A 23,761-nucleotide genomic window follows, 5' to 3' on the forward strand; every position below is an offset into this window, starting at 1 on the left:
CTAATAATACTAATAACTAATAAAGACACACAGTAATCACCACTGTAGAGGTGTTTCTCTCTCTAGTCTGTCAACAAACTGTCCTGTGTTCTGTTTATAAGCACAGGATCCATTTATACCGGCGGAATGCGATCATCTTATTTATGAATTATTTGCGTCTGTACGTTTTGAAATTGTGACTGTGGCGTCATTATTAAATAACCCAGAATATGATTATTGTTTCTCTTAAATGATAAAACTCATCAAACACTCAGGAATGATGTAAAAAGTGTTTCGTCTCTCCAGCTCTCTCTGACTTTAATTGTATTCATAATAAAAGTTATTGAGGGAAACATCAGCTCATGAAAACACAAATCTTTCTAATAAATGAAGAAAGTTGTTTGTGGTCGTTTTGTTGTTCAGACTACAATGAACATTTATTTAAACCAGATGGTGAATCAGAAAACGAATCAAATATAAAGCTTGAGTTTATTCTGTGATCTGTCTTCACTCTGGTGTTAAACTCAGTCAGTCAGTCCAATCGGCTGCAGCGTCCAATCACATAACTGATGAACAATGAGGGGGCGTGTCGGCCGTAAAAAGACTTCCTGGAAGTCTGTTCTCGTGGGTCCTCGGTCATGGCTCCTCCGAGGTCCCTCCTCCATCCTCCATCCTCGCTCCTCCGAGCTACATTAGAGCTTTGGGACGGCCGTCAATATGGCGCCGCAGAAACAACTTCCGGTTCAAGTGAGGATCGAGGAGCGAGGAAACGACACTTAAGAGACTTGAAGTACCCACTGTCACTCACTGCCAGGTCATTGTTTGTGTTCTACCCGCCCGTTTGTCTTGTCCTGTTGCTGGTTTCCCACGTCTGCCTGCCCTGCCTTGTCCTACTGGATTTGTCCCCTCGTCTCTTGTCTAGTCCCTGGATTCCCTGCGTGTTCTTGTAAGTGTTCATTAAATTCCCACTTCACTCTACTTCTGGTCTGCGTTTGAGTCCTCCATCATGCCCCGTGACAGTGTCGAACACTATTTTAGATGCTATACAATATGAATTTGGTTTAGACTGGCATGTTTTGCATTGCAAGTATTTAACTCTTCGACTTGAATTAAACATTTAAGGGAAAGGGAATGAAAAACTCTGATGGGGATCCAGCCCTTGGAATTGTCTCAGATATTGCTCTACAGCAATATTTGCAAAAAGGAAAACCTTGAGCAAGGGGGTGTTTCATTGCTTATGAGGTTATCTGTAAAATGAAGTGTGTCAGTTTTTCTTACATAGGATGGCTTTGAATCCTTTGATCCCGTGTTTATTTTAAAACCTCACAGAGTCTCTGTTTTCTCTCCCAGGACAAGATGATCAACCTGAGTTTCCTGAGGCTGTTCAGAGCGGCTCGTCTCATCAAGCTGCTGCGGCAGGGCTACACCATCCGCATCCTGCTGTGGACCTTTGTTCAGTCCTTCAAGGTGAGCCACCACACACGGTGACCTAAACACGCACACAGTATGTAAGTAAACTCGATTTATGACGCATTTTTCAAAACAAAAAGGGTTTTACAGTCAGGGATGAAAATAATTCAGTCAGGAAAGACACAATTGAAGAAGAAGGCAGATGTGGATTGTTTCAATAGATATTTTAGTGCCGTGTTTGTCAATTAGATTGATTCATAGTTGAATAAAAGAATATCACACGAAATAGACAATGGAAGAAAGAAAGAAAGGGCGAACGAAATAGCTCTCAGCAGAAAGCAGTTCAGATTTTCAGCCGGTGCCGGTTTGCTCTCTAAATCCCCTGGGACAAGTTGAGTTAAATGCGGAGCGCCGGGCTGCGGCCGAGGGAATTTATAGCAGGTTTAATGTCAGTGGTGAGAGCTTTTAAGCCCAATGAAAATGGACAGTAGCTGCTGAGTGTTAAAAGGTGGCTATTTAATTACAACAAATGTTCGCCTCCTCCCCACTGCGATATAAATAGCTGGTTAAAAGAATCGACCTCGCAGCTCAGGTTGACTGCTCGGATTTTTAAATAAGACTGTAAAATCTTACAAGGGCCCTAGGGGTGGGGTGGGGGGGGGGTGTGTGTGTGTGTGTGTGTGTGTGTGTGTGCGCGTGTGTGCGCGCGCGCGGAGACAGACGGAGAGATCAAAAGAGTAAGTGTGTGTTTGTGTAAGAGAAAGAGGTTGTTTGTGCTCTGAAGTCTTTAACCTGTTATTGATGTGTTGGATTCAGGCCCTGCCGTATGTCTGCCTGCTCATCGCCATGCTGTTCTTCATCTATGCCATCATTGGAATGCAGGTGAGTTGTGACAATGCCAGCTGGACAAAAGGGAGTCGGACTGTAATGATTGAGTGATGGATGCCTCCTAGAAAGTCCCTACACAAGCATGATACCCCTCCACAGGTGTTTTTACCTATTCTATTAGAGACACCTTTATTATTATAAGAAGAAGTACATCAGCAGCCACATCGGCCAGAATAAAAGAAAAATAGAATTACTTGAATATGTGGGCCATAATGCATTACAACATGACCAGAAACAAGAAAGTAACAATGTAGATACAGCTTAGCTTACGTGGTTGTGTGTGGTTAAACTATCAGTTATCATTTGTTAACTACTTTAGTGTGGGCTTAGCACTGGTTTATGATAGGTGATTTAATTGTTGACTGAAACTTTGTCTCTGGTGTTTGTCAAGCGACTAAGTAGGGAGGAGGTTGGGGTGAATGGGGTGGGTCCAACAAGTACAGGACTTTCACCAAGGAGACCGCGGGTCGTGTCCTAAAACCAAAAGTCATCACGTCGAGTTATTTTAAGTTACATAAGTAACTATGTTTGTATGTAACCACTTCACATACAATGTCAGATATTAGGCTAAGTCACGTATGTTACAAACTCATTTTAACTAAAAAAAAAAAGATCTTTCCCTAAACCTAACCAAGTAACTTTATTTTTGCCTTAACATAACCAACTAGTTAGTTTCACAATGTTAACCACATATTTTAAACTGTGACCGTTTCACAACATCAAATAGAACGATCATAAATGTTGTTTTGGGAGTCATTGGCATATGACCTATTATGTTGTTTAGGTATGAGGACTTGTTGGTCAGGTATAATATGTTCGAATATCAGCAGTTTCCACAAACTGAGACCATCTCTCCTCTTGAGACAAATAGAGGATGACAATATAAGTCACATCTGTAAAATACCAATCCAACACAACAAGCCTGCAGTAACCACCACTGTACCTTCAGTACAGCACTAACAACGAACCTCTGCCTCTAACAGAGAGCATCCACACATCTCTGACACAGTCTCAATGAAAATGTAATATTATATAAACCAATGCAACCATATTGCATGGCTCTTGCGTTGGATTGCATACGATTGTACAGGTGTTTGATTATAAAGTGGATTCTTTTTGTCCATTTTTAGAGCCGGCTGAAACCTACTTTTTATTCATCTTACATACAAGATTATCACAGTGTGTGTGCTGAAAAACATCAGTTGCTGTTGACGTACATGGTCAAGATGCTGCACACATATCTGACTGCTGTCAGAGTTCTCCTGGGCCCAGCAGGAAGGACATGCCGAGGGGCAAATACATATTTAAAAAGAGACCTCCGGGTTGTTTACTAGACTCACAGTGGGACATCACAGGCTGTGGCAGTTATCAACTCTCAGTCTCTCTACATTCAATTTCAATTCAAATCAGTGACAGTTTATTGGCATGGGAGTTTGGATATAAAAACATGCTGACAATGCATATATACATCAACTGTGTGATAGTAAAGGTGAATGATAAATGCATACAATTTATACATCAATAAAATAGCAAAACACATTAAATAAAATGGCTAATTACAAAAAAACATATAGATTTTAGTGAGAAATATGCTTTTATTCTCATCTATTGTCACAATCTTAATGTAAAGTTCGGTGCAGCCAAAGCAGTTTGTACAAGGGCAACCAATAACAATTTCTAAGAAATGCTCTGCCTGACAAATAATGCTGATGATAATTTAACATAATAGTTGTTGGCCTCAAATTCTGAACTGGTTGGTTCAGTTGTGTCGGAACTTTAAGCCCCAAATAACTTGGTTCACTATCTTCTATAACATATTTATAGCTATATAATACATTTTTAAGTATAATGATGATAATCTGCTTCGTTGGGGAAGTGTGGGTGTGCTTTGATCCGATTTGACTGACAGCAACCAAACAACCCCCCGGCCATCATCAGATTCTGATTGAAAAGTTTCTTAGTCCTGATTGGTGCACCCAAGTATGTGACATTGTGTTTTCCAACTGAGGCACTCCCACCTCAGTAAGAAAGGAGAAAAAAAATCTGTCCTGTGAAATAATCCAAACTGGAAGAAAGAACATGTGTTCATGTTGGATTCCGTCACTCAAAGTGAGAAGCTGATAGAGAAGATACGTGTCCAGGGCTGTGTTTGGCTCTCAGGTTGAGGACTGTGCAGAACTCTGTTATAGTCTCTGTGTTACAGTAGTTCATTACAACAGTAGAGTAGGGCTTTTATTTTAGGGTTTACATTTAATAACATCACCTGCTCTCCTGCTGCCTCAGGTGTTTGGAAACATCGAGCTGAATGAGGACACGGCAATAACTCACCACAACAACTTCCAGACGTTTTTCCAGGCCTTGACTCTTCTCTTCAGGTAATCCCTGCTCCATTTATTGAAAAAAAATGTGGTGCCACAAATAATCCAGGACAAACTGATCACTCCCCGTCACTGTGTGTGTTTCAGGAGTGCGACAGGCGAGGCGTGGCATGAGATCATGTTAGCGTGTCTCAGTAACCGGCCGTGTGATAGTCTCTCAGGAACCGTGGGGAAGGAGTGTGGGAGTGACTTTGGCTACTTCTACTTTGTCTCCTTCATCTTCCTCTGCTCCTTCCTGGTCAGTGTGAAGGAAGACAGAGGTCATATTGAGTGTTGTCATTGACAGGAACTATACGGTTTAGCTTTTTTTCAAAGATCAACTACTAGTTGGAACTTTGATGAACTTTATAAAACTTAGATCAAATATGTTCAAGTAACAAACAGTTCAATTGTAAATTGTATTTTTATATTTTCACCTTGTATTATTGATTGATGCAAATAATCAAAATAAACTGATAATTGCATGCATTGGTTTTAGATTAAACCCCAAAAATAATGTTGCCAACAATAGCAAAGTGATGTCAATGCAGTTGAACAGGTGGGAAATGAACCTACAAGTAGAAGGTTTACAGTAACCGTTTGCAGCTTTTGGGCTGTCGTGTAAAAACCACAGGTGTGGGTGGACTCGAGTTCCATGACTTGGATTTGAGTTAGACTCGAGTCACAACTTTGATGACTTTAGACTCAGCAAAGTAAAAAAAAAAGACTTAAAGACTTTGTGAGTTTGACTTAAGCCTTTTGACTTGTAAATACTTGATACCCCCCCAGGCCCACTGATTAAAAAGTGCCACTTGTTTTAACAACTTAATACAAATACAAAGCATTCAGGATTTTTGGAAAACTAAAATATTATTACTCTGTTGTTGAAATTGCATTGTTATTATGGGAAGAGTGCATTATGACTTAAGTACTCGTAATTCAAAACTTAGGACTTGGAACTTGATTTTGGACTTAATTTGGGACTTGCCTTTCTTGACTATTAATTTATTTGAAACATTCTCCAGATGTTGAACCTGTTTGTCGCTGTCATTATGGACAACTTTGAGTATCTGACGAGAGACGCCTCCATCCTGGGACCTCATCACCTTGACGAATTCATCCGCGTGTGGGCGGAGTACGACCCTGCAGCCTGGTAAGTGCTTCCGCTGATCTCTGACCTGTACAGCTACAACATAGCCCCTATTATCAGTCAGTGTTAAAGAGGAGGGTGTTTGCTTTTGGAAGAGAGGTGTGCTAGGTAACGGGGAACTCTAAGCTCTCAGTTCCAGCAGGATGACTCTGTTTTGAGGAATTGGAGAACTCCCATCTCAGCGGCGGCGGGTGAATGACATTAAGCCTGAGCCCAGATCTGGCTGAGGCTGGTGACGAGCCCCCTGTCGGCCGGAGTGATGCATGTAAATCCAGCGTTCCGCTTGGCGTCCGCTCAGCCCTCTGTGCCTCTAAGCCGGCGGGCTCCAAATCTCCTCCGTCTGTCACTGCAGTGTGAAGAGAAAGTATTTCTATCCCTCCAACGGGGGTAATACAGGTTGATGTCAGCGCCCTCTCTGCCCCTTACACCGACGGTGTTTAACTTGACTGAAGCACAATGCTAGTTCTGCGTGAGAAAGTGTGAGAAGTAATCTGTCTCAGATTATGTAAGGCTCATTAAATTGTAACGAAGGCTTCACGGGAGCCTCGTCAGTGAGTCAGGACTTCAGGAGAGGTGTGAGATGTGAAATATGAAATTGCCATCTCCTGACAGACATTACGGGGGAGGACTTATTATTTATTCCTTTGAATAAACATTAGCTGCTCTCAGATGTATTTACAGTAGCTGATCTTCAACTGCTTTAACTCATTTTTATGTCAGGTTGAAGCAGTATACTCAGTGCTCTTTTTTTCTTTATTTATTTATTTATTTAGACTTGTTTTCACATATTTCTGTAAAAGGAGCAGATATGTTTCAACTGATTCTACAGTTTTCTGTCCCTTGCACATCCAAAAGTTGTTGTGATTTCTGCTGCATGAAGAAAACGACCATTTTAGTTTCCAGTAAACACACGACCGTAACCATTTCCTTGTTTGGGGGAATGTGTGGGTTTTAAAGGGGAAGTTTACATTGTACAACTAGAAATGTACATATTAGTTCACTTTACAGAGAACAAAAATAATGATAAATGAAGGATTCTCTAGCAGAAATGTATTCCTGAAAGTGTACAGTGGGCTTTCAACCAAAAGTTAGACCTTTACACTGGGGAAAGAAAGTAAAAACTTTTTACTTTCACAAAATGTAATGAGAACTCAAATTTAAATTTATTTTTAAACTTCACTCCTTCACCTATTGAAACAAAATATGTTTCTAAAAGCCACTCAAAAACTAAATATTTCTAATTTCCCTGAGGTCTTTTGTGATGAGCAAAAAAAATAATGAAAAAGTAAAAGAAAATGTGATTCTTTTTTTTTTACATCTTTCAATAGTCAAAATAAACTCCAATAAAATCACAGTTTTAGTCAGAAAAATAAAAACAGAAACAATAGTCTACTGTATTCTTCATGCTGCGGCTTCTCTAGTTATTCCCTATGTGTTACTGCCAGCCAACAAGTAACACATTGCCTATATGTAATGAATTAACCTGTGATCTAAACATGTCTTATCTTTTACAGCGGGAGGATATGCTATCAGGATATGTACAAATTGTTGCGTTTTATCTCGCCTCCCCTGGGCCTGGGGAAGAAGTGCCCCAACAGGGTTGCTTATAAGGTTTGCACTCCCACACAGTCCTTTTGTTTTCAAAGGCACTGTGATGATGGTTTCGGACTGTGAATGTCTGTTCTCATTCCCTGCGGTGCCCCGACCACACATGCATACAGACATGCATCGACTCTCCACTGACCAGCTAGCAGGTAACCATGGCGAGTGCAGGAAACAATGCCGCAAGTCAGGCTCAAACAAAAGGCGTCGAATGCGATGTCTAATATGTTCCCCTGCTTCTGAACACAGGAAGTGATTGAAGAGTGGGACGTGAAGAGAGAGCATTGTGTGCTTTGTTTCCACTAACTGCTGGTTACTGCTAGTGTCTCTTAGCATGCAGAAACAGAGGGCATCTTAAAGGAGTACTCCACTGAAAATCTATCTGTAGACCCTGAAATAATAACCTTGAAAGGTAGCTCTGAAAAGTTTGTAGCTGCTCCTTTGATGAGGGGAATCCCTGTAGTCAGATTGATTTATAATGGATTCCAGTGACTTAAAAAAAAGCTAGAGAGAAAACATCAAAACATCCACAGAAAGTTTTCCAACCACTCCTCCAGCATAATCCACTTCTCCCCTGTTGATCCACATGTTCAGTGTCCGTACGTCCTTTCTGAACTGTGTCAATTGTCTCAAGGCGCAAGGTTTTAACAAGGAAGAATAATGTGTCCAATAAAAGATGATATCACTTACTGTTCACTGTTATCTGATGGAAAGGTTGTTGGAGCATAGCCAGACTAGGTTACCATTGGAGTCCATTGTACAAACTTTTCAGAGCCTTCAGAGGGTGAATGTTTGATACTCAAAAGATTTTCGGTGTATTAAGTCTTTATCGTAAAATGCACTCTCGTTCCCAAATGCATATCTTCCCCATCCATCCAGTATCTCTGCACAGGGATACCTCTGGATCATCCTCCCTTCCTCCTCCTGGAATCCATTCCTGAATCCAGACCATGATATCCTGGAAATCGAATTAACAAGGATTTCTGTGTTTTCCTCTTCCCTTCCCCTCCCATTCTCTCTTTTGGATTTTTGTCACTTTCTGTTTTTTATGTACCCCGTTTAATCCCAACCTTCCATCACCGGGGGAACTCTTCATTCCTCCTTTCATGGCCTTCTACCATCTTTCCCCCGGGAAGCGGCCGCATAACTTACCGCGATATGTACGAGATGCTCCGCGACATGTCCCCTCCGCTAGGTTTGGGAAAGAAATGTCCTCCTCGAGTCGCCTATAAGGTAGAATCACCCCTCTCTCCTCCATCCCCCTCCCTCTCGCAGTCACTGCTGGTTCCCCTGCTTCCACCTGTCAAACATCTTCAGGCCTCTGTCAGTGTGTCACAGTCGGTATCTTCCGGCCTGCTGCCGTGTTGTTCTTTATGTTCATCTGTGAAGCTCTGTGTGTTGCTCTGTGTGTTGCTCTATGAGGTTTGTTTGTGCATTTCATCTACCAGAGGCCAAAAGTTTAACATTTGACGTATCTCCACTTAGCCTTTTCAGTCAGCTTCAGCTTGTAGGTTTGGTTTAATAGCATGTCTCTGCACTCTCATCAACCCTTATTCTAGCAGCAGCCAGCAGCTGTTTTCAGCAAACAAGCTAATAAACCTTGTGGACTCTAGCTGCCCAGCATCAAGGGACAGACGGACGAACGTAGCGACTATCTGGAGAGGAAAGTGGAACATGTGGCAGCTTTCCAGGAGTTGGTAGAGACTTAGCCACATTTATGATGTCAGGAGTGTAGGCTACTCTGTGCTTGTATGCAAATCTTTGCGGGTAAAAGTCTTTTACATTTTTACCTGTTATCAAGCACCAGGTTGCATTTTTGTGTTCTCACAGATGTCTACAGTCTGCCTGAAATAGTAAAATGTTTGCCCGGGGCAAAAACCAATGTTCCCACAGACTGTGCCAGGCACTGCTCTGCCAGACAAAGTTCATGGACCCCATGAATAAGGATAAATGCGACTGAATTTGGTGAAGTTGCTAAACTAGAGTTAAAATGAGAGTGAATATTGATGTCGATTTATAACGTGGAATAGCACCTCAACTCCAAATGTGTGTGCTGGATGTGAACATAGGTCATTGTTTTGGAGTTTATCCATCCCCTTAAAGGCCAAAAAATGTAAACACCTGCTCACAGATTTCAGTGAAATTAAATGGAAGATTTGGCAAAGGAGGTATTATTGAGGGATTTCTCAGCTTCCGCATTGACTTAAATGAAGGAGAAACTAGCACATTTATCCCGTGATTATATGTACTGTTATTAGTGAAGTCAACAATCCTCAGGTAGTCCCTGTGCCAGCTGCTCACCTCTTAGCATGCAGACTTGATGGGTATGGTTTCAGTGCACGCACAGCTGTCTAAATACATCACAGTTAAAACGGCCCTGCCCTTGCCCCAGTTAAAAAATGTCTGGGTCTGACGTGGTCACGTATCCAAATATAACTCCAGTTTTTGTGAATCGGCAGAGAAAGGCATGAAGAGAGAGCGAGAGAGAGAGAGAGACCAGCAATGCACTTGATAGCAAGGCTTATTTCCCCATCTCTATTTTTCTATTTCTCCTCCCCTCACACTACTCTGTTGATCGCGCTCTTTGTTCACCTCCCTAATGAACACGTCGTCCCCTGGTGCTCACCGTTACCCTCTCGTTTCCAGTCTCATGTTCTGTCTTCAGGCTGAGCTTCACCCTCTGTTTTGGATGATCTTTCTCTCACCCTCTCCAGGGATCTGTTCCCTCTCTTCTTCTTCTTCATCCTAACTTCAGCACATGTACGTGTGTGTGTGTGTGTGTGTGTGTGTGTGTGTGTGTGTGTGAGGACAAGCATGCGTTCTATATGCATAGGTGCTTCTTTTTTTGATGATATGTTTCTTTATTTGTCTGATGCTCGTGGTCTGCAGCTGCCATTCTTCCACTCTCTGTTTCTGGGAAAAAGATGCAAGACTTTACATGCGTAGATGCTTTCCAGTTAAGGCACACTCTCCTCCCCTTCCTCCCCCTCTCGCCTCTCATCTCTCCACCCCTTCATCTGCATTGTTGCGCTCACACAGTACATACACTTGTTCCTTGAAGGGAACCATCAGCTACACTTTTCCTTTTTTCACAAATGTGTCTGATGGTTTTTGCTTTCGCCTTTCAGTTCTACATTTCTTTTAATTAGAAGAGCACATGTCTCTACCACCCCCCAGCCTCACTGTCAATGTGCTGTACTACCTCAAGCATGCATGTACGCATTCATTAATTGCAGCATTGATCCAGAAGCCATGCATGGTGTGGCTTGATGCTGATTAGTTTCTTTCTTTTTTTAATTAATGCGTGGTACATTTTAAGTTTTATACTATAGAAATACTGATGAATTAATCATAATTGAGGCTTTATGCTGCCTAGAATTAGCTACTAATCATTACTAGGTTTTAGTACTGAGCAGCACACTGCAATGTAGGGCTGCCAGTAACTGTTTTAATGTTGATTAACCAGTTCATCATTTGGTCTATAAAATGGTCATAGTCGTTGTATAAACTACAATAGATGGCGCTTGCCACGCCCTCAGTTTGGAGAAACAGACAGAAGTACCAGCTCAGGAGCAGAGCAATAACAGCTGGTTTGTGCTATTGTGTGACTTTGGTGTTTGAGTTTGGATTCACCAAAGTCACACAATAACACAGACAAGCAAACTGATCGAGGCATCAGTAGGACTGCAAGGTAAAATTACAATTTTTGTCAAAGCAGTCTGTGGCTTTTAAGGGAGCGCAGATAACGGCCTCAGTTCCCCTCAGAAAGGGCTGATTGACAGCTAGCTAAAGCAGTAAAAGTATTCAGAATATAGTGTACATTTAAACTGACTTTTTCAGGTGGATAAAATTCTTTATGCTGGTGCTGCCATCCACAGCAGTACATGACTTTGCTCCATGCTGGTAATCATGTTCTCCAAACTGGGGCGTGCCTACCGCCATCTACTGTAGATAATACACTCACTGTGACCACGTCGAAAAATCGGAACCATCCCTTTCAGGGAACTCTTTTTGAATTGCTTGTTTTGTCCAACCAACAGTCCAAACCCAATATGAGGCTTCAGCAGTCTGAGTTAGCAAAATAAAGTAGGGATCCTTTTTCTTACAGTGCACACAACACCGCCAATAAACCTGTACATGACTGCCATGTTAAAGATACCCACGTTATGTTTGCTTCAGCTGAAGTTAAGAAAGCATTTGCACCGACCGAGGACTGGAGTTTGCCTCCCATCTTTTACAGTGCTGTCACATCTATAACTCCTTCAATATACATATTGCATGTGTTTAAAGATAGTCTTGAAAACATGGGAACTTATCTTTTCAGTGTGTCAACTACAGCAACAGTTTGATGGATAGTTTTCTCACTATAGAGCTGTGTGTTTACAGCAACCTCCGGCCTCTAAGTCGTTGTTTTCAGAACAAAGGCGTGCTGCTGCACGTTTCCAGCAGCAGTGGGAGCTTTGCATGTTCTGTGAGCTCACAGTGCTGAGCATCACATGTTAATCATATTTCAGCCTTAAGCATGCTACGCTTCCGGTGGAAAAACCTCATAAAATGTCATAGCAACAGCAGCAGCCCCAAAGCGCTTCATCTGTTTAGCGCTGTTAGGTTAAAAAAAAAGGATGGACTGAAAGGATTCATTGATTCATTGAGTAGTAGTGTGAGTGAGAATGAATCGACAACCACACTATGATATAACACGTCATTTAACAAACAGGAATGCCGAACATTTGCTGGTAGTTATGTGAGTATGAAATGTGTTTCATATCATTGTGAATTGTATATCTTTGGGTGATGGACTTTTGATGAGACAAAACAAGAGACAAATTTTATTCTGGGAATTTGTGACGGGCTTCTCTCACTCTTTCCTGATAAGGTCTCGACTGAACGATTAAGACGGTAATCAGAAAAATAATCCACTTATTGATCGTTAATAAAAATAATCATTAGTTGCAGCCCCAACATGTAACTGGATGTTCTCCACCAGTTGTTTTATATTACTGGTAAAGTTCCTCTGTATGCATACAAAAGAATATGTATTATTATTTATCATTTGAAAGACATAAACTACGAGTTTTGTTGCTGTAGAAAGTACCATCCTTTAATTTGACTTGAAGTCACATCTTTACTGCAGCCTCCTTTCCCTCATTTGCTTGTTTGCTCCTGATTCACTCCATTCCCTTCAGCGATTGGTGAGGATGAACATGCCCATTGCGGAAGACAGGACGGTGCATTTCACGTCCACGCTGATGGCCTTGATTCGCACAGCCCTGGAGATCAAACTGGCATCTGGTGAGCGACTAAAACTACAAAATCCAGAACCCCCTTGCAGCCCGACTGACGGCTCTGTTGTAAATGTAAAAGGCTGTGATCGACCGTGGTGCAGATTTGACGTGACATGTTTGTGGGCCCGTCCGCAGGCGTCCTGGCGCAGCATTTGTGCGACGCCGACCTGAAGAGGGAGATACACCGAGTCTGGCCCAGCCTGTCGCAGAAGACTGTGGACCTGCTGGTGACGCCGCCTAAATGTGAGCCATAGTCCTGTTTGGGTTCTCCTGGGCTCTACTGGAACCCAGATGTTTGCTTGTCACCGCTTCCTGTTTGTATTTAGAACTTCATCTTTGAATGTCTTTTCTTTTAATTTCCTCTTTCTTCTTTATAAGGTTTCAAGAAGTGTTTTGATTCAAGTTTCTCTACTCTCGTTCATCTCGTCTTATTTTGTCTTCTTTAAAGACACTGACACTCATATATCTTGAAACAATTTGTGTTGGACAAATAAGTTGGTAAGGTGTAGCTTGTTTACAGTGTGGGCCTTGATTTTAACATCCTGTACATATCCGCCTCTCTGAGTTGTATTTCGTTGCTCATCTGTCGCCATCTACTGGCCACATGGAGGAACTGTCTCTCCCTCTGCTCTGTCCTCCAGACAACGAGCTGACCGTGGGGAAAGTCTACGCAGCTCTAATGATCTTCGACTACTATAAGCAGACTTGTGCCAAGAGACTACAGCAGCAGCATACAGGGGGACACCAGGTAATGTGTTGTGAAAACACTCATGTACTAGTGAGCGGTATAATCCAATATTTTGATTCAAAATCGAGTTAGTAACATTTTGTGTGTAACATGATTTTGTAGTCCTAACTCAACAATACATAAACTTCTTGTCTTAAGATATTCACCCTAGATATGTTCATAGGATTTCTTGAAAAGCAAAGACATAAAATAACATAAGCCTTATCTTCTACACTGTGCTCTACAGCTCTCAGTCCTCCATTTTTAACCAAAATGGCTTTTGAAGTCTGAAGATTAAAATAAATATAAACACTAAGACAGATGATTTTCATTAGCTTGTCTGACCTCCTACTCCTCCACATTAACTCTCTCTGTTGTCGATCTGTCCTGCAGAGTAAACTGGGGGCGTTGTTCCGTCCTATGCTGCCCCTCCCTCACATACAGGAAGTAGTGCCACCGATCTGCAGCCCCAAACAGCCCCTCCCACCTCAGCCTGAGCCAGAAGCCAAGCCTGAAGCACTGCCCACTACCAGCATCACCTCGGTTAACAGGGACACGATGTGAGTGACTGTCTTATCTGTCATATACACATAATATATCCACAACATGGGCGGAGCTGTTGTTTAATTCATATTGTAATATTTACTTTAAGTACAAGACAACAGGCCTCATGAATGAAACCACTTGAATATCCTCTTTGGTATGAACAAAATGTAAGAGTGGTCCAGAACTGTCGTAGGAGCCATGTGCAATTAGTCCGCTGTTATCTAAGTTTCCTCGAAGCAATTTTGACTTTGACTTTTAACCCTATATAAATTCAACTTAATAATTATGTTGACATTGTCCTGTTGCTTCTGCAATTCAAATTATAGGCTAATATAATTCTAGATTTATTCATAAACTACTGATATCACCATTAATTTAAGTTGGCCGTTGATGCTATTGTATAACACTACAATATCACTATGAACATCTTTAATTATTTGACCCCTTTTATCGATGGCCTTGCTGTGTCGAGACGTTTTTCTTATGGAACCATTTCTTCTTTATGTCAGTGACGGTACGACCCTCAGGTGACACGACATTAACAGCTCGTTATTTGTCCCCGTCCCTTGGCTTTAGCAGGTCCCTTAATTCGGCTGTTAAAAATGATTGACTTTCCTGTATGGAAATTTACAATTGACACACGGGAATTCATCGTGTTTGCACTGGTTAGTTAGGAGCATTTACTGAATCTGTAATTCAGTTGACACATCCATATGGTTGTAAAGTTTATAACTAATCCTACCGCACTGATCAGCTGTCAATACTACAGTCCGAGCTCTTGTGTGTTCGTACACAGACTAACCCAGAGCAGTGCCATCAAACATTCCCAGTCAGGAGATGTCTCTCAGGCAGCACAGCAGAGGCCCAAAGTCCGGAGGAAACTACAGAGAGGCCAGTCCGAGGATTTGCCGTATTCCACCAGACCTCAGGTACACCGACACCAGCTAAATGTTATTTTACCCTCCAACTGTCTGTGTCGGCTGGGTTGCCTCCAAACATGCATACAAACGTACTACTTCCTCTTTTTCCGGCAGGAATTTGTTGAACTGCAGCAGGTTGAAAACATATCGGACGCAGATGACTATCCGAGCCTGGAAGCCCACTGCAGAGCGGCCTCTCTGCCCCGACTCAACGCTGAGTACTACGTAAGCTCCTCGGTGCCTCTCCTTTTACTGCTCACAGAAAAGATCTCGTTGGCTCGCTCGCGGTTGTTTTGTTTGAGCAGCGTTCTTGTGCTAATTTCAGGTTTGAAGAAACGCAGACACTGTGGATACCTTAGATTTGTCTTGAAGAAATAATCAAACAATGTCTTCTGCAATGTAAATGTTAAAATGTGTTTGTTTGGCAGTGAACAGGCGGCTGAGAAAGGCTGGTGCAATGCTGAGTGCTAGCCGTTCAGTGAAAGCAGCCGTGAGCTAACAGGAGCAGAGTCGCTCGCTGTCATTCCACATCAGTTCATCCTGCTTACCTCTGCTTGACCTCTCCAGGCTCACAGTTTCACAATCATCACAGAGGAGGAAATTGAAGATAGGCGGTCTCAGCAAAGTGCAAAACTTAGTTGGTAGTTGAGTCGTTGATTTATATAATTACACAGTTATTAAATTACTGCAGAATAGAAACAGAGTAAAGCTATTATGTTAGCCAGGGACATAATTATCTGTGACTATGAAAGAAACTGCTGACCACTTTGTGTTTTCTCCACAATACCGCCTAAAATCTCGGCCTCTGCCCAGTCCTTGCTACACCGCTTATGTCGATGGCTGATTAAAGGTGTGCCAGTTTTACTTATTTGCAAGAGAAGGCAGGAATATTGGATATTTGGAGACTGGACGGCCAGTCGAGCTGCAGTGAGTTCTTGACTTGTGACAGAAATGAAACCCAGCCTCAGTGCTGCTTTGCTGTCATCTATAATTCCTGATATCCGATTGTCCAGGTCAGACAAATCAAATGATACATTTCATTCAGCCCTGTTGTATTTAAACTAGATGGAATACAGATACTGTATTCACCTGCTGCAGTAAGTATTGACCTTCATCACACTAACCTGATCATGTAAAAGATGAATTGTTGTAGAAAATCTAAAGGATGCTATTTTGAAAATGTTTTAAATGTATTTAGTTGACCTCACTAATACAATTATCATCCATCTTTTTTATATTCCATACAATATTCTAATGTAACAACTTAGCTTTTGCCTGCATGCAGGGATCCATTTATTTCTTTATGAATTTCACATTCACATTTATCTATTTATCTATTTTGACTTGTCTTACTGTCATTCTGTGAGTTTCAGTAGCTGCACTTGTCTGCTGCATACGGATGTCATGTCAGGATGATTTTTCTGTCCATCACTTCTCTGTTTCCTGGATTGTCTCACCTGTCTGATCTTGTCTGTTTAGTTTCCCTGTTTGTCTCTCTCTCTCTCTCTGTCTCTGTGTATTTGTCTCCCTCACTCTCTCTCTGTCACCCTGCTCTCTACCACAACACTAAACACGTGCTTTCCTTATGTTTATGTTGCATTTTGATCTCCCGCTCTCTCTTTCTCTTTAAAGTGTAAGGCTGGTGTTATCTTATATTTTTGTTATTGTCAACAAATCCCCTGAAAAGACCAAACCCCCAAAATATTTCCAATAATTGTTTAGTATTTCATAAAACAGCTGGGCACTGTACATTTTAGCAAATGTCACTAAAATAGGAGAAAATAGTGCATTTATCAGGGACTATATTTAATTGTGTAATACATATTTGGTGCTCCACTGAATATTTACACTCGCAGGACGGTGTGTGTGTTCATGGTGATGAAGGAACATGTCACCAAGTGAAACAGTGTGACTCATTGATGTGTTTTTAACAACAATAGAGCTCTCTGGCACAGAGGAAAAAGATATATCAGGCTTTGATACACACACACACACGCACACAATAATTGTTAGTGGGATTGGCGTTGTTGGTTTTGGTCTTTTTATCCGGTTTATATGTGTAATAAGAAAATAGAGAATATCCCCAGCCTGAGCCTCTCTTCTCTAATCTTCTGTCTTCCCCTTGTCCTAATTTCAATGCCCACTGCTAATGTTTTGCCCACCTCCCTCTTGTGTGTGCTGTCTGATAGCGGAGCCACCCTCGCCACGTCCCTGGGACCCACCTGGCAGTATGTACCACCTGTTGTGCCACCGCTCTCTTCCTCTCCCTCTTCTTCTTCTCTCATGTGTGTGTTTGCCTCCATGCGCTCCTCTCATCTCAGTGCAGAGTTCACACCCTCCTGCCATCATGGACAAAGTGACCCTCCTACATATACAGTATACTCTGGTCATTCCATGAAATTGCTTTTAGATACATTACATGCAACACACAAATTGACATTGCCCACAAAATAAAACCAAATCCCTGGAAAGGTATTTGTATTGTGTATCCCGGGTATGTCAAGCACTCGGTCCCGCTTTACAGCCATTTACTACAGCAGTACAGTACCACACTTTGGTAAAATCTGGTTATGTGTACTGTATGTGAGTTTCGTTATGTAGTAGTGTAGTAGTGTGTAGTTTATTTTTATTTATTTTTTGTTAGTTGGTTTGTGATTGTGGAACAAGGCCGGGACAGTACTGCTGCTTTCTTTCTTCAAAATAACTAAACAAAAACCCCGTCCGACCTTATCTGTCATTTGATGTTACTTTCAGTCTTAAAATCTTATTTTTCACACATGAAATCAAAAGTGAACTAAACAAGTCTGATTTATCTCTTGAATATTTTATTTACCCTCATTTTCAGACTCTTTTATTAGTTTGAAAGAAACAGAGGGATTGTTTTTCTCTCTTTTTAACAGCATATTATGACATTTATCTAAAAAGTAAGATTCTAAGACTGCTTACTAGATAAATGACTTTGTAATATGGATACTTTCCGTAGTGTTGTGATATTGTTGTCCCTGACTTCAGCTACACGCTAAGCTGTGGGGTAGGAACAAGAGGAACGGCACAACCACCCTACCCCTGTCTGTGAAAGAGCAATTCAATCAAATTCATTCAGGTTTTCTTATCATGAATAAATACATGTTAGCACGAGAGGAATCAAGGTAAATACTAAAATCCTCAAATATCTAAGTACCTAAAATCATCAGATATAATCTAGGCAGTAACCAGCAGGTGGGGTGGTAACGTAGCTGCTAGTCCTGTTCCCTATCGCATCAGTTTGTTACCTGGTAGCTGTACCAGTCAGTCAGATAAGAATGAGGTGGGGTGCGTGTCAATGTCCTCACAGCATTAGGTAAATAATTACTCTCTGGAGGGAAATTGGTGAATGTAAAATTTAAAAGGAAAACACCTCTGAATACTTAAAGGCCCTATAATCAACATGTTACAATAACAATATATCCCATGACGATGTTTGGACAATGTGAAAGGGGTTGCTTGTGCTGAAACTACAGAGAATTATCAGCTGAATAGGCAGCTCCCTTTAGCTTCACAGAGCTTTTATAGTGAGCAGTAAGCAGTAACCATACACAACCTGCTCGGCACCAAACAGCAGAATGGTACGGTTGGCAACTAGCTGGTGGATATAATGTGTCAAGAGAGAGATGTATATTTATAGGTGGCCAGAAACACAACTCCAAATGACAATGATGATGTTGCTCTGTAACTGCTGGATGTGTAAATAAGCAACTGTTTGTGAACAAGTTGCTTATATCAACTCAAAAGATGATATATGTAAATGTTGTGTTCATAACTTGTTTCCGTGGCCACCAAGTGGCCAAAAAGCCTGTTATTGCAGGTTTAAAGCTTTGAGTATCAAACAGCAGTTTACACCTCCTTTTGCAGATATCACTGGCATGAACAAGGCAGAAAAACAATGTCACATGGAATGAGCAACAGAAAAGGCATCACTTCCATTAAAACCACCTGAAATCAAATATAGAGCAGATCTAAAGTTAGATCCAGTCCAAAACCCTCATCGTTTCACATTGAGGGAAACAAATGCTGCATTTTTTTTGTTTTTTTTAAACCAATTACAATTGTCTTCAGTGGCGTTAAGCCCAAGATGCAACAACGGTGCCCATGCAAAAAAAGATAAATTGACAGAATTCCTTCTGAAATAGGCATCTATTTTTAGTGGTGTATTCCTTTAAGTAAAATATCAAGTGTTGGCTATTAACAGAAAGATTACACTAGAAGTTGCATATTGAAAATGCCACAAAGGCCAGTGTCAACACCCCACCTCTTTGTTCACTAGCAGAGACAGCTGCTAGCTTACAAATCATGTAAGTTCTGAAACAGTAAGTATTCAAGTGTGTTCATTCTTCTCTAATGTTTCTGACATCTGTGCCTGGAGAAGAACGGGTAGAACGTCGGTAGATTTGTGTGTTGTGGATATGTTGGTGATCCAGTACAAGTGGTTTGGGTAAAACCACCACGGTCGCCCCCTCTGCTCCGCTGTACCTTCTCCTCATGCTTCTTCACGTTTCTCTTCCACTCGTAGCCGATCGTTGACCTCAGTCCCATCAGGCGCTCGGCGTCCTCGCTGACGCCGCAGCGCTACCAGGAGGTCGGTCTGTCAGAGTATGACCTGGACCGGCCCGGCTTGGCCCAAGTCGACGGCCAGGACAGAGCCCACCACCATCACCACCACCACCGCTGCCATAGACGGAGGGACAAGGACAAAGACAAGAAGCAGAAGTCCCTGGATAGAGCTGAGTCAATGCAGCCGTCCAGCACTGTTGGTGAGACAGAAACACACTTCAATTTGATGAGTTAAGATTATAAATTGCGACAATGAAAGGCTGTCAATCATCCTACTGGAGGTAACTGATCTCTGAGGTCATGGAACTGACATTAGCACTGCATGAATAAAATGCATGCCCTCTCATTTATTTCAATGAGAGACGGGAAAATTAAAGAAATATGTCATCACATAGAGCTTAATATGAACAAAGTAATTCAAATAGTCAATTGAGGTGCATATGTTTAGGTTGACGAGAGATTAATTCCTTTATCACAGCAATATTAATTCATATAATGCAGCGGGCAGTGTCCACATAGAAACATCACTGTCTCTTTCATGGAGAGACGGCGATGGCTCGCCAGGCTTCCCTCGTAGATTACTTGGATGTCTCAACGTAGCTGCAGAAATTCTTTATCGGATTAAAGTTCCATGATCGGTTTATGTAGGTGAAGGGGTTTCTGCTGCGCTTCAACCAGGGATTTTACATGTCAGGCTTTCCATCTGATTAGCAGAAAGACTTGTGAGCTCTCAGAGGAAAATCTCCTTTCTCCTTTTTTCTATCAGTTGCTCCCTTTCTTCCCTCTGGCCTTAACAGTTACATTTATAGAATGTAGACTGGGCTTTACAGACTTCACACTTGGAGCTGCACAATTGAACTTAAAAGGGTTAAACTTACATTTTCTTCATAAAAGAAAAATGAAACGGAAACAAGCTGTGCCACATCAAGAAAAACGTTTTGTCTTTGTTTGACATACACCCACACTGTTTATTCATAATTCTCACATACTGTAAAAAGACGTAGTATATATTGTACAGTACATCTCAATTCCATTTGTTGTACTTTCGACACACACGCGTCTTGGCCAGGACTCCCTTGCAAAAGAGATTTTGATTAAGTGAAAATCTCCTGGTATAATAAAAGCAGTTATTGGCTGTTTGCCATTAATGAGGTCACGTTTTGCACTCAAGCTGAATTTTGGGGTTATTTGTAAAATTCATGGAAATAAAATGAGCCACCCTACAAGAAAGTGAATTTGAAACCTCATCGAGATCAATATATCTTTTGCAAGAGAGACCAGAGTGCAGCAGAGAGAAAGACAAACAAACACTGCCAGACATAACAAAATGACAAATCCATACAGCAAACATAACCAGACAGACAAAAGTTCATAATGTACAGAGGATAAAGCCAGACATAATAAAAGCACATACAGCACCAGAGACAATCACAGACATCAATCAATATGGTTGAAGAGTTTAAAATCATCCAGCAGGCAGTGTTCCTAAGTTCAGTCTTTGCACGAGGAGTAACTAGAAATGTATGGAATGTAGCTCTGCTGTTGTTGCTAGTGAGGACCAGTCTTCTTATTCTTATAGTATATAGTATATCTTATGTATATAGTACACAGTGATGAGTACCATAGATTGTATTCTGTCATGGAACACAAAGCACAATGACAAGATGTTTAAAGGCAGAGTGAGCAGCGTGAGAACAAAATCTTCACAGTCAAGCACAGGCACGGTGACTGACTGATTGCTTTTCTGCCCTCAAGACACAAAAGAGATTCATTCCAATATAAGAAACCAATTTGTATCTTTACTTTCTGTGCCACTTGCTCCACATGCTGTTTGAAAGTGAGACTTTGTCTGTCTCGTCAAGTTCCCAGATATTTATACGATTTGACAATTTCAATTTCAGTACTATTGAGTGTATGGATTGCTGGGATGAAAACTTTCTCAGAATATAACACATTTTGTCTTGTCAGCATTCAGTACAAGCTGGTGATCTTCCAAAGAGGATTGTGGTCACCCCTGTCCCCCTTATATATCGGATCAGCAGACCGTCACTACAGGTCGCCTGTGTTCTGTCAGACTAATATGCATGAAAGCAGTTACATCAAAGCAGTAACATCCAAGCCAAGTAGGCATGTTGGTGCATTCAAGGATGCTCAGACACTTCAGAGTCAGCTGAGCAGTAACGGTAACCCTTTCATTTCAAGAAATCCGTAGTTCATATAATCCTTTTCACACTGCCCATGTTGGGTTTACTTTTCTTGAGCCAGCTCTTAAATCTTAGGTGACACATTGTTACAGTGTCCATGAATGCACCACCAAGAATAATCCAAACTTATCATATATGTGCATGGAAAGTGAGCAACATTTTAAGGCTGATTAATGCAACGTAATACCTAATCATATTGAGAGCTGCAGTGATGCCGTTTTTTTTTTGAAGGCCAAACCCGGAATAGCATTGCACTGGTTCCCTTGACAAAAGAAAAGAAGTAAGTGTTTTGTTCAGCAAGATAATCTTCACAAATGAACACCACCTTTTGTGGTATTTAAGCCCGAATGCAATCGCAGAAGTAAATGGCTAACGTCAAATGTCTCATTTAGCCACTTGTTAGCAACCAACTTTTTTTAAGATGGGTAAGAGCTCCAAAATTTACTAGTCCCTTATTACCTGAAGTATTTCATGTCGTAGAACAAAACGTTAAAATATATTGAGCTTATTTCTGGCATCTAACCAAAAACCCATTAAACAAAACATTGACTTTAAGACGAGGGAACCGGAACGCAACAATGCTGACTCATGTCAAGGTTTCAGGACGCTCTATTATTTTTTGCAGTATAGCGGGTTATGTCCACGCTTTGTTAGCCATCAGGGGTCGTCTGCTAGAGCGATTACAGCCTGAGAGCTGGTGGCAGGGTGGTTTTTCTATATGTTAACACTGGAGGGCAGCAGCTGGGCTTTATTGCTGAGATAAAAGGCCACAGTGGACAGGTCCAGCACTAGATTTATGAGAACCTCTTGTTGAGATAGCAGAACATCCAGCAGCCCCCTCTTCATCTACCGAATTGAGAGGAGCAGCAAGGAGAGTTTCACTCCTCAAAGCTTGTCATTCTGGAGGCAGATGTGACATATCAGAATGATGAATAGGCTTCTGTGTTCCTGTCATCGCGGTTTTAATCTGAAAACTGGAGTTATTCCAGAGAGTAATTTCACCACAGTGCTTTGCTTTATGCCACACACCCGTGGTCTAGATGGACACACGCAGACACACAAAGATGAGCCATTTGCCTTTAATTAGAGGTGTAATGTAATATTGTGTAATAATAGCTCACGGTACAAAAACATGATCCGTAGCGCGGAACTGAAAACTGGATCACTATGTTGCATAAATCATTTGGCTGAGACGAGAAGCGCCAGTGTTCCCTTTCACTACGAGATAATGAGCCGGCTGAATTCAGACAGTGTGTCACTTCACTTTCACCTCAGCAGTTGGGTTTCAGTCCTCCTCTTGGACCACATGTTTTCACTGAAGTTGTAACCTCAGAAGATGTGTCTTCGTTACATGTTGTAGATCTACAACTGCTTTGATTTGTTTGTATATTTCCATTGACTTGGTTTGCATTTGTACAGCATGTAAATGATGCTCTGTGTCGTACCGTGACATGTAACCTGTATTTACTTACAGGCCAACTAACATGTTTGGAGCCTGTTTGTCCAAACAAGTTAAGATACTTGCACTTCATTCAATTCAATTTATTTTTGTATTGCCCAAAATCACAAATTTGCCTCAGAGGGCTTTACAATCTGTACAAATGCAACATCCTCTGTCCCGGAACGCTCACATCGGAAGAGGAAAAACTCCCCCAAAAAACCCTTTAGCAGGGAGAAAAGAGGGAGAGACCTGTGGGAGAGCAACAGAGGAGGGATCCCTCTCCCAGCATGGACAGCAGTGCAATAGATGTCATGTGTACAGAATGAACAGCATAACAGAGTTATAACACATTCAATGCGTACATGCATTCATCCAGGTGAAGGCATCTTTATCTAGCCATTTTTACATTCTTAAAATCAGATTGATGACGTCTATATTGCATGCTAAATGTCTGACTCTGGTAACCCCCAGTGGGAGGACACTAAGACCAATGGTTGAAAGCAACATATACGATACCTGTCATTTGAATGAATGAAAAATGAAGCTAGCGGAGTTTTATTGTGCAGTTGCATTGTTTACATCTGTTTATTAACTTTCAGTCTTCTTCTTCTCTGCTTTTAATTGAAAGCATTGCTACACTTACTGTGTTATGGCCGCCAACT

At 41.5% G+C, this 23,761-nt stretch overlaps 1 protein-coding gene across 25 annotated transcripts in view; it reads left to right on the top strand.

The window, feature by feature from the left end:
- LOC116388026 (voltage-dependent N-type calcium channel subunit alpha-1B-like) overlaps positions 1 to 23,761 on the top strand; it is a 142,886-nt gene that overhangs the window by 115,590 nt on the left and 3,535 nt on the right. For 8 of the 25 annotated variants that reach the window (XM_031855584.1, XM_031855587.1, XM_031855592.1 and 5 more), the window contains 15 exons: positions 902 to 925; positions 1,330 to 1,446; positions 2,206 to 2,271; positions 4,561 to 4,652; positions 4,743 to 4,893; positions 5,660 to 5,787; positions 8,523 to 8,619; positions 12,573 to 12,678; positions 12,807 to 12,914; positions 13,313 to 13,419; positions 13,792 to 13,958; positions 14,741 to 14,873; positions 14,979 to 15,089; positions 17,054 to 17,092; positions 19,414 to 19,654. In XM_031855584.1, the coding sequence (XP_031711444.1) occupies positions 902 to 925; positions 1,330 to 1,446; positions 2,206 to 2,271; positions 4,561 to 4,652; positions 4,743 to 4,893; positions 5,660 to 5,787; positions 8,523 to 8,619; positions 12,573 to 12,678; positions 12,807 to 12,914; positions 13,313 to 13,419; positions 13,792 to 13,958; positions 14,741 to 14,873; positions 14,979 to 15,089; positions 17,054 to 17,092; positions 19,414 to 19,654 (1,687 nt within the window). Of the gene's footprint in view, positions 1 to 901; positions 926 to 1,329; positions 1,447 to 2,205; positions 2,272 to 4,560; positions 4,653 to 4,742; positions 4,894 to 5,659; positions 5,788 to 7,298; positions 7,396 to 8,522; positions 8,620 to 10,275; positions 12,679 to 12,806; positions 12,915 to 13,312; positions 13,420 to 13,791; positions 13,959 to 14,740; positions 14,874 to 14,978; positions 15,090 to 17,053; positions 17,093 to 19,413; positions 19,655 to 23,761 lie in introns of those variants that run through there. The other 17 variants (XM_031855588.1, XM_031855610.1, XM_031855590.1 and 14 more) reach the window with 5 other exon arrangements.

Source organism: Anarrhichthys ocellatus, unplaced genomic scaffold, assembly GCF_004355925.1.
Source record: "Anarrhichthys ocellatus isolate YVR2014 unplaced genomic scaffold, GSC_Weel_1.0 scaffold16, whole genome shotgun sequence".
NCBI classification, from domain to species: Eukaryota; Metazoa; Chordata; class Actinopteri; order Perciformes; family Anarhichadidae; genus Anarrhichthys; species Anarrhichthys ocellatus.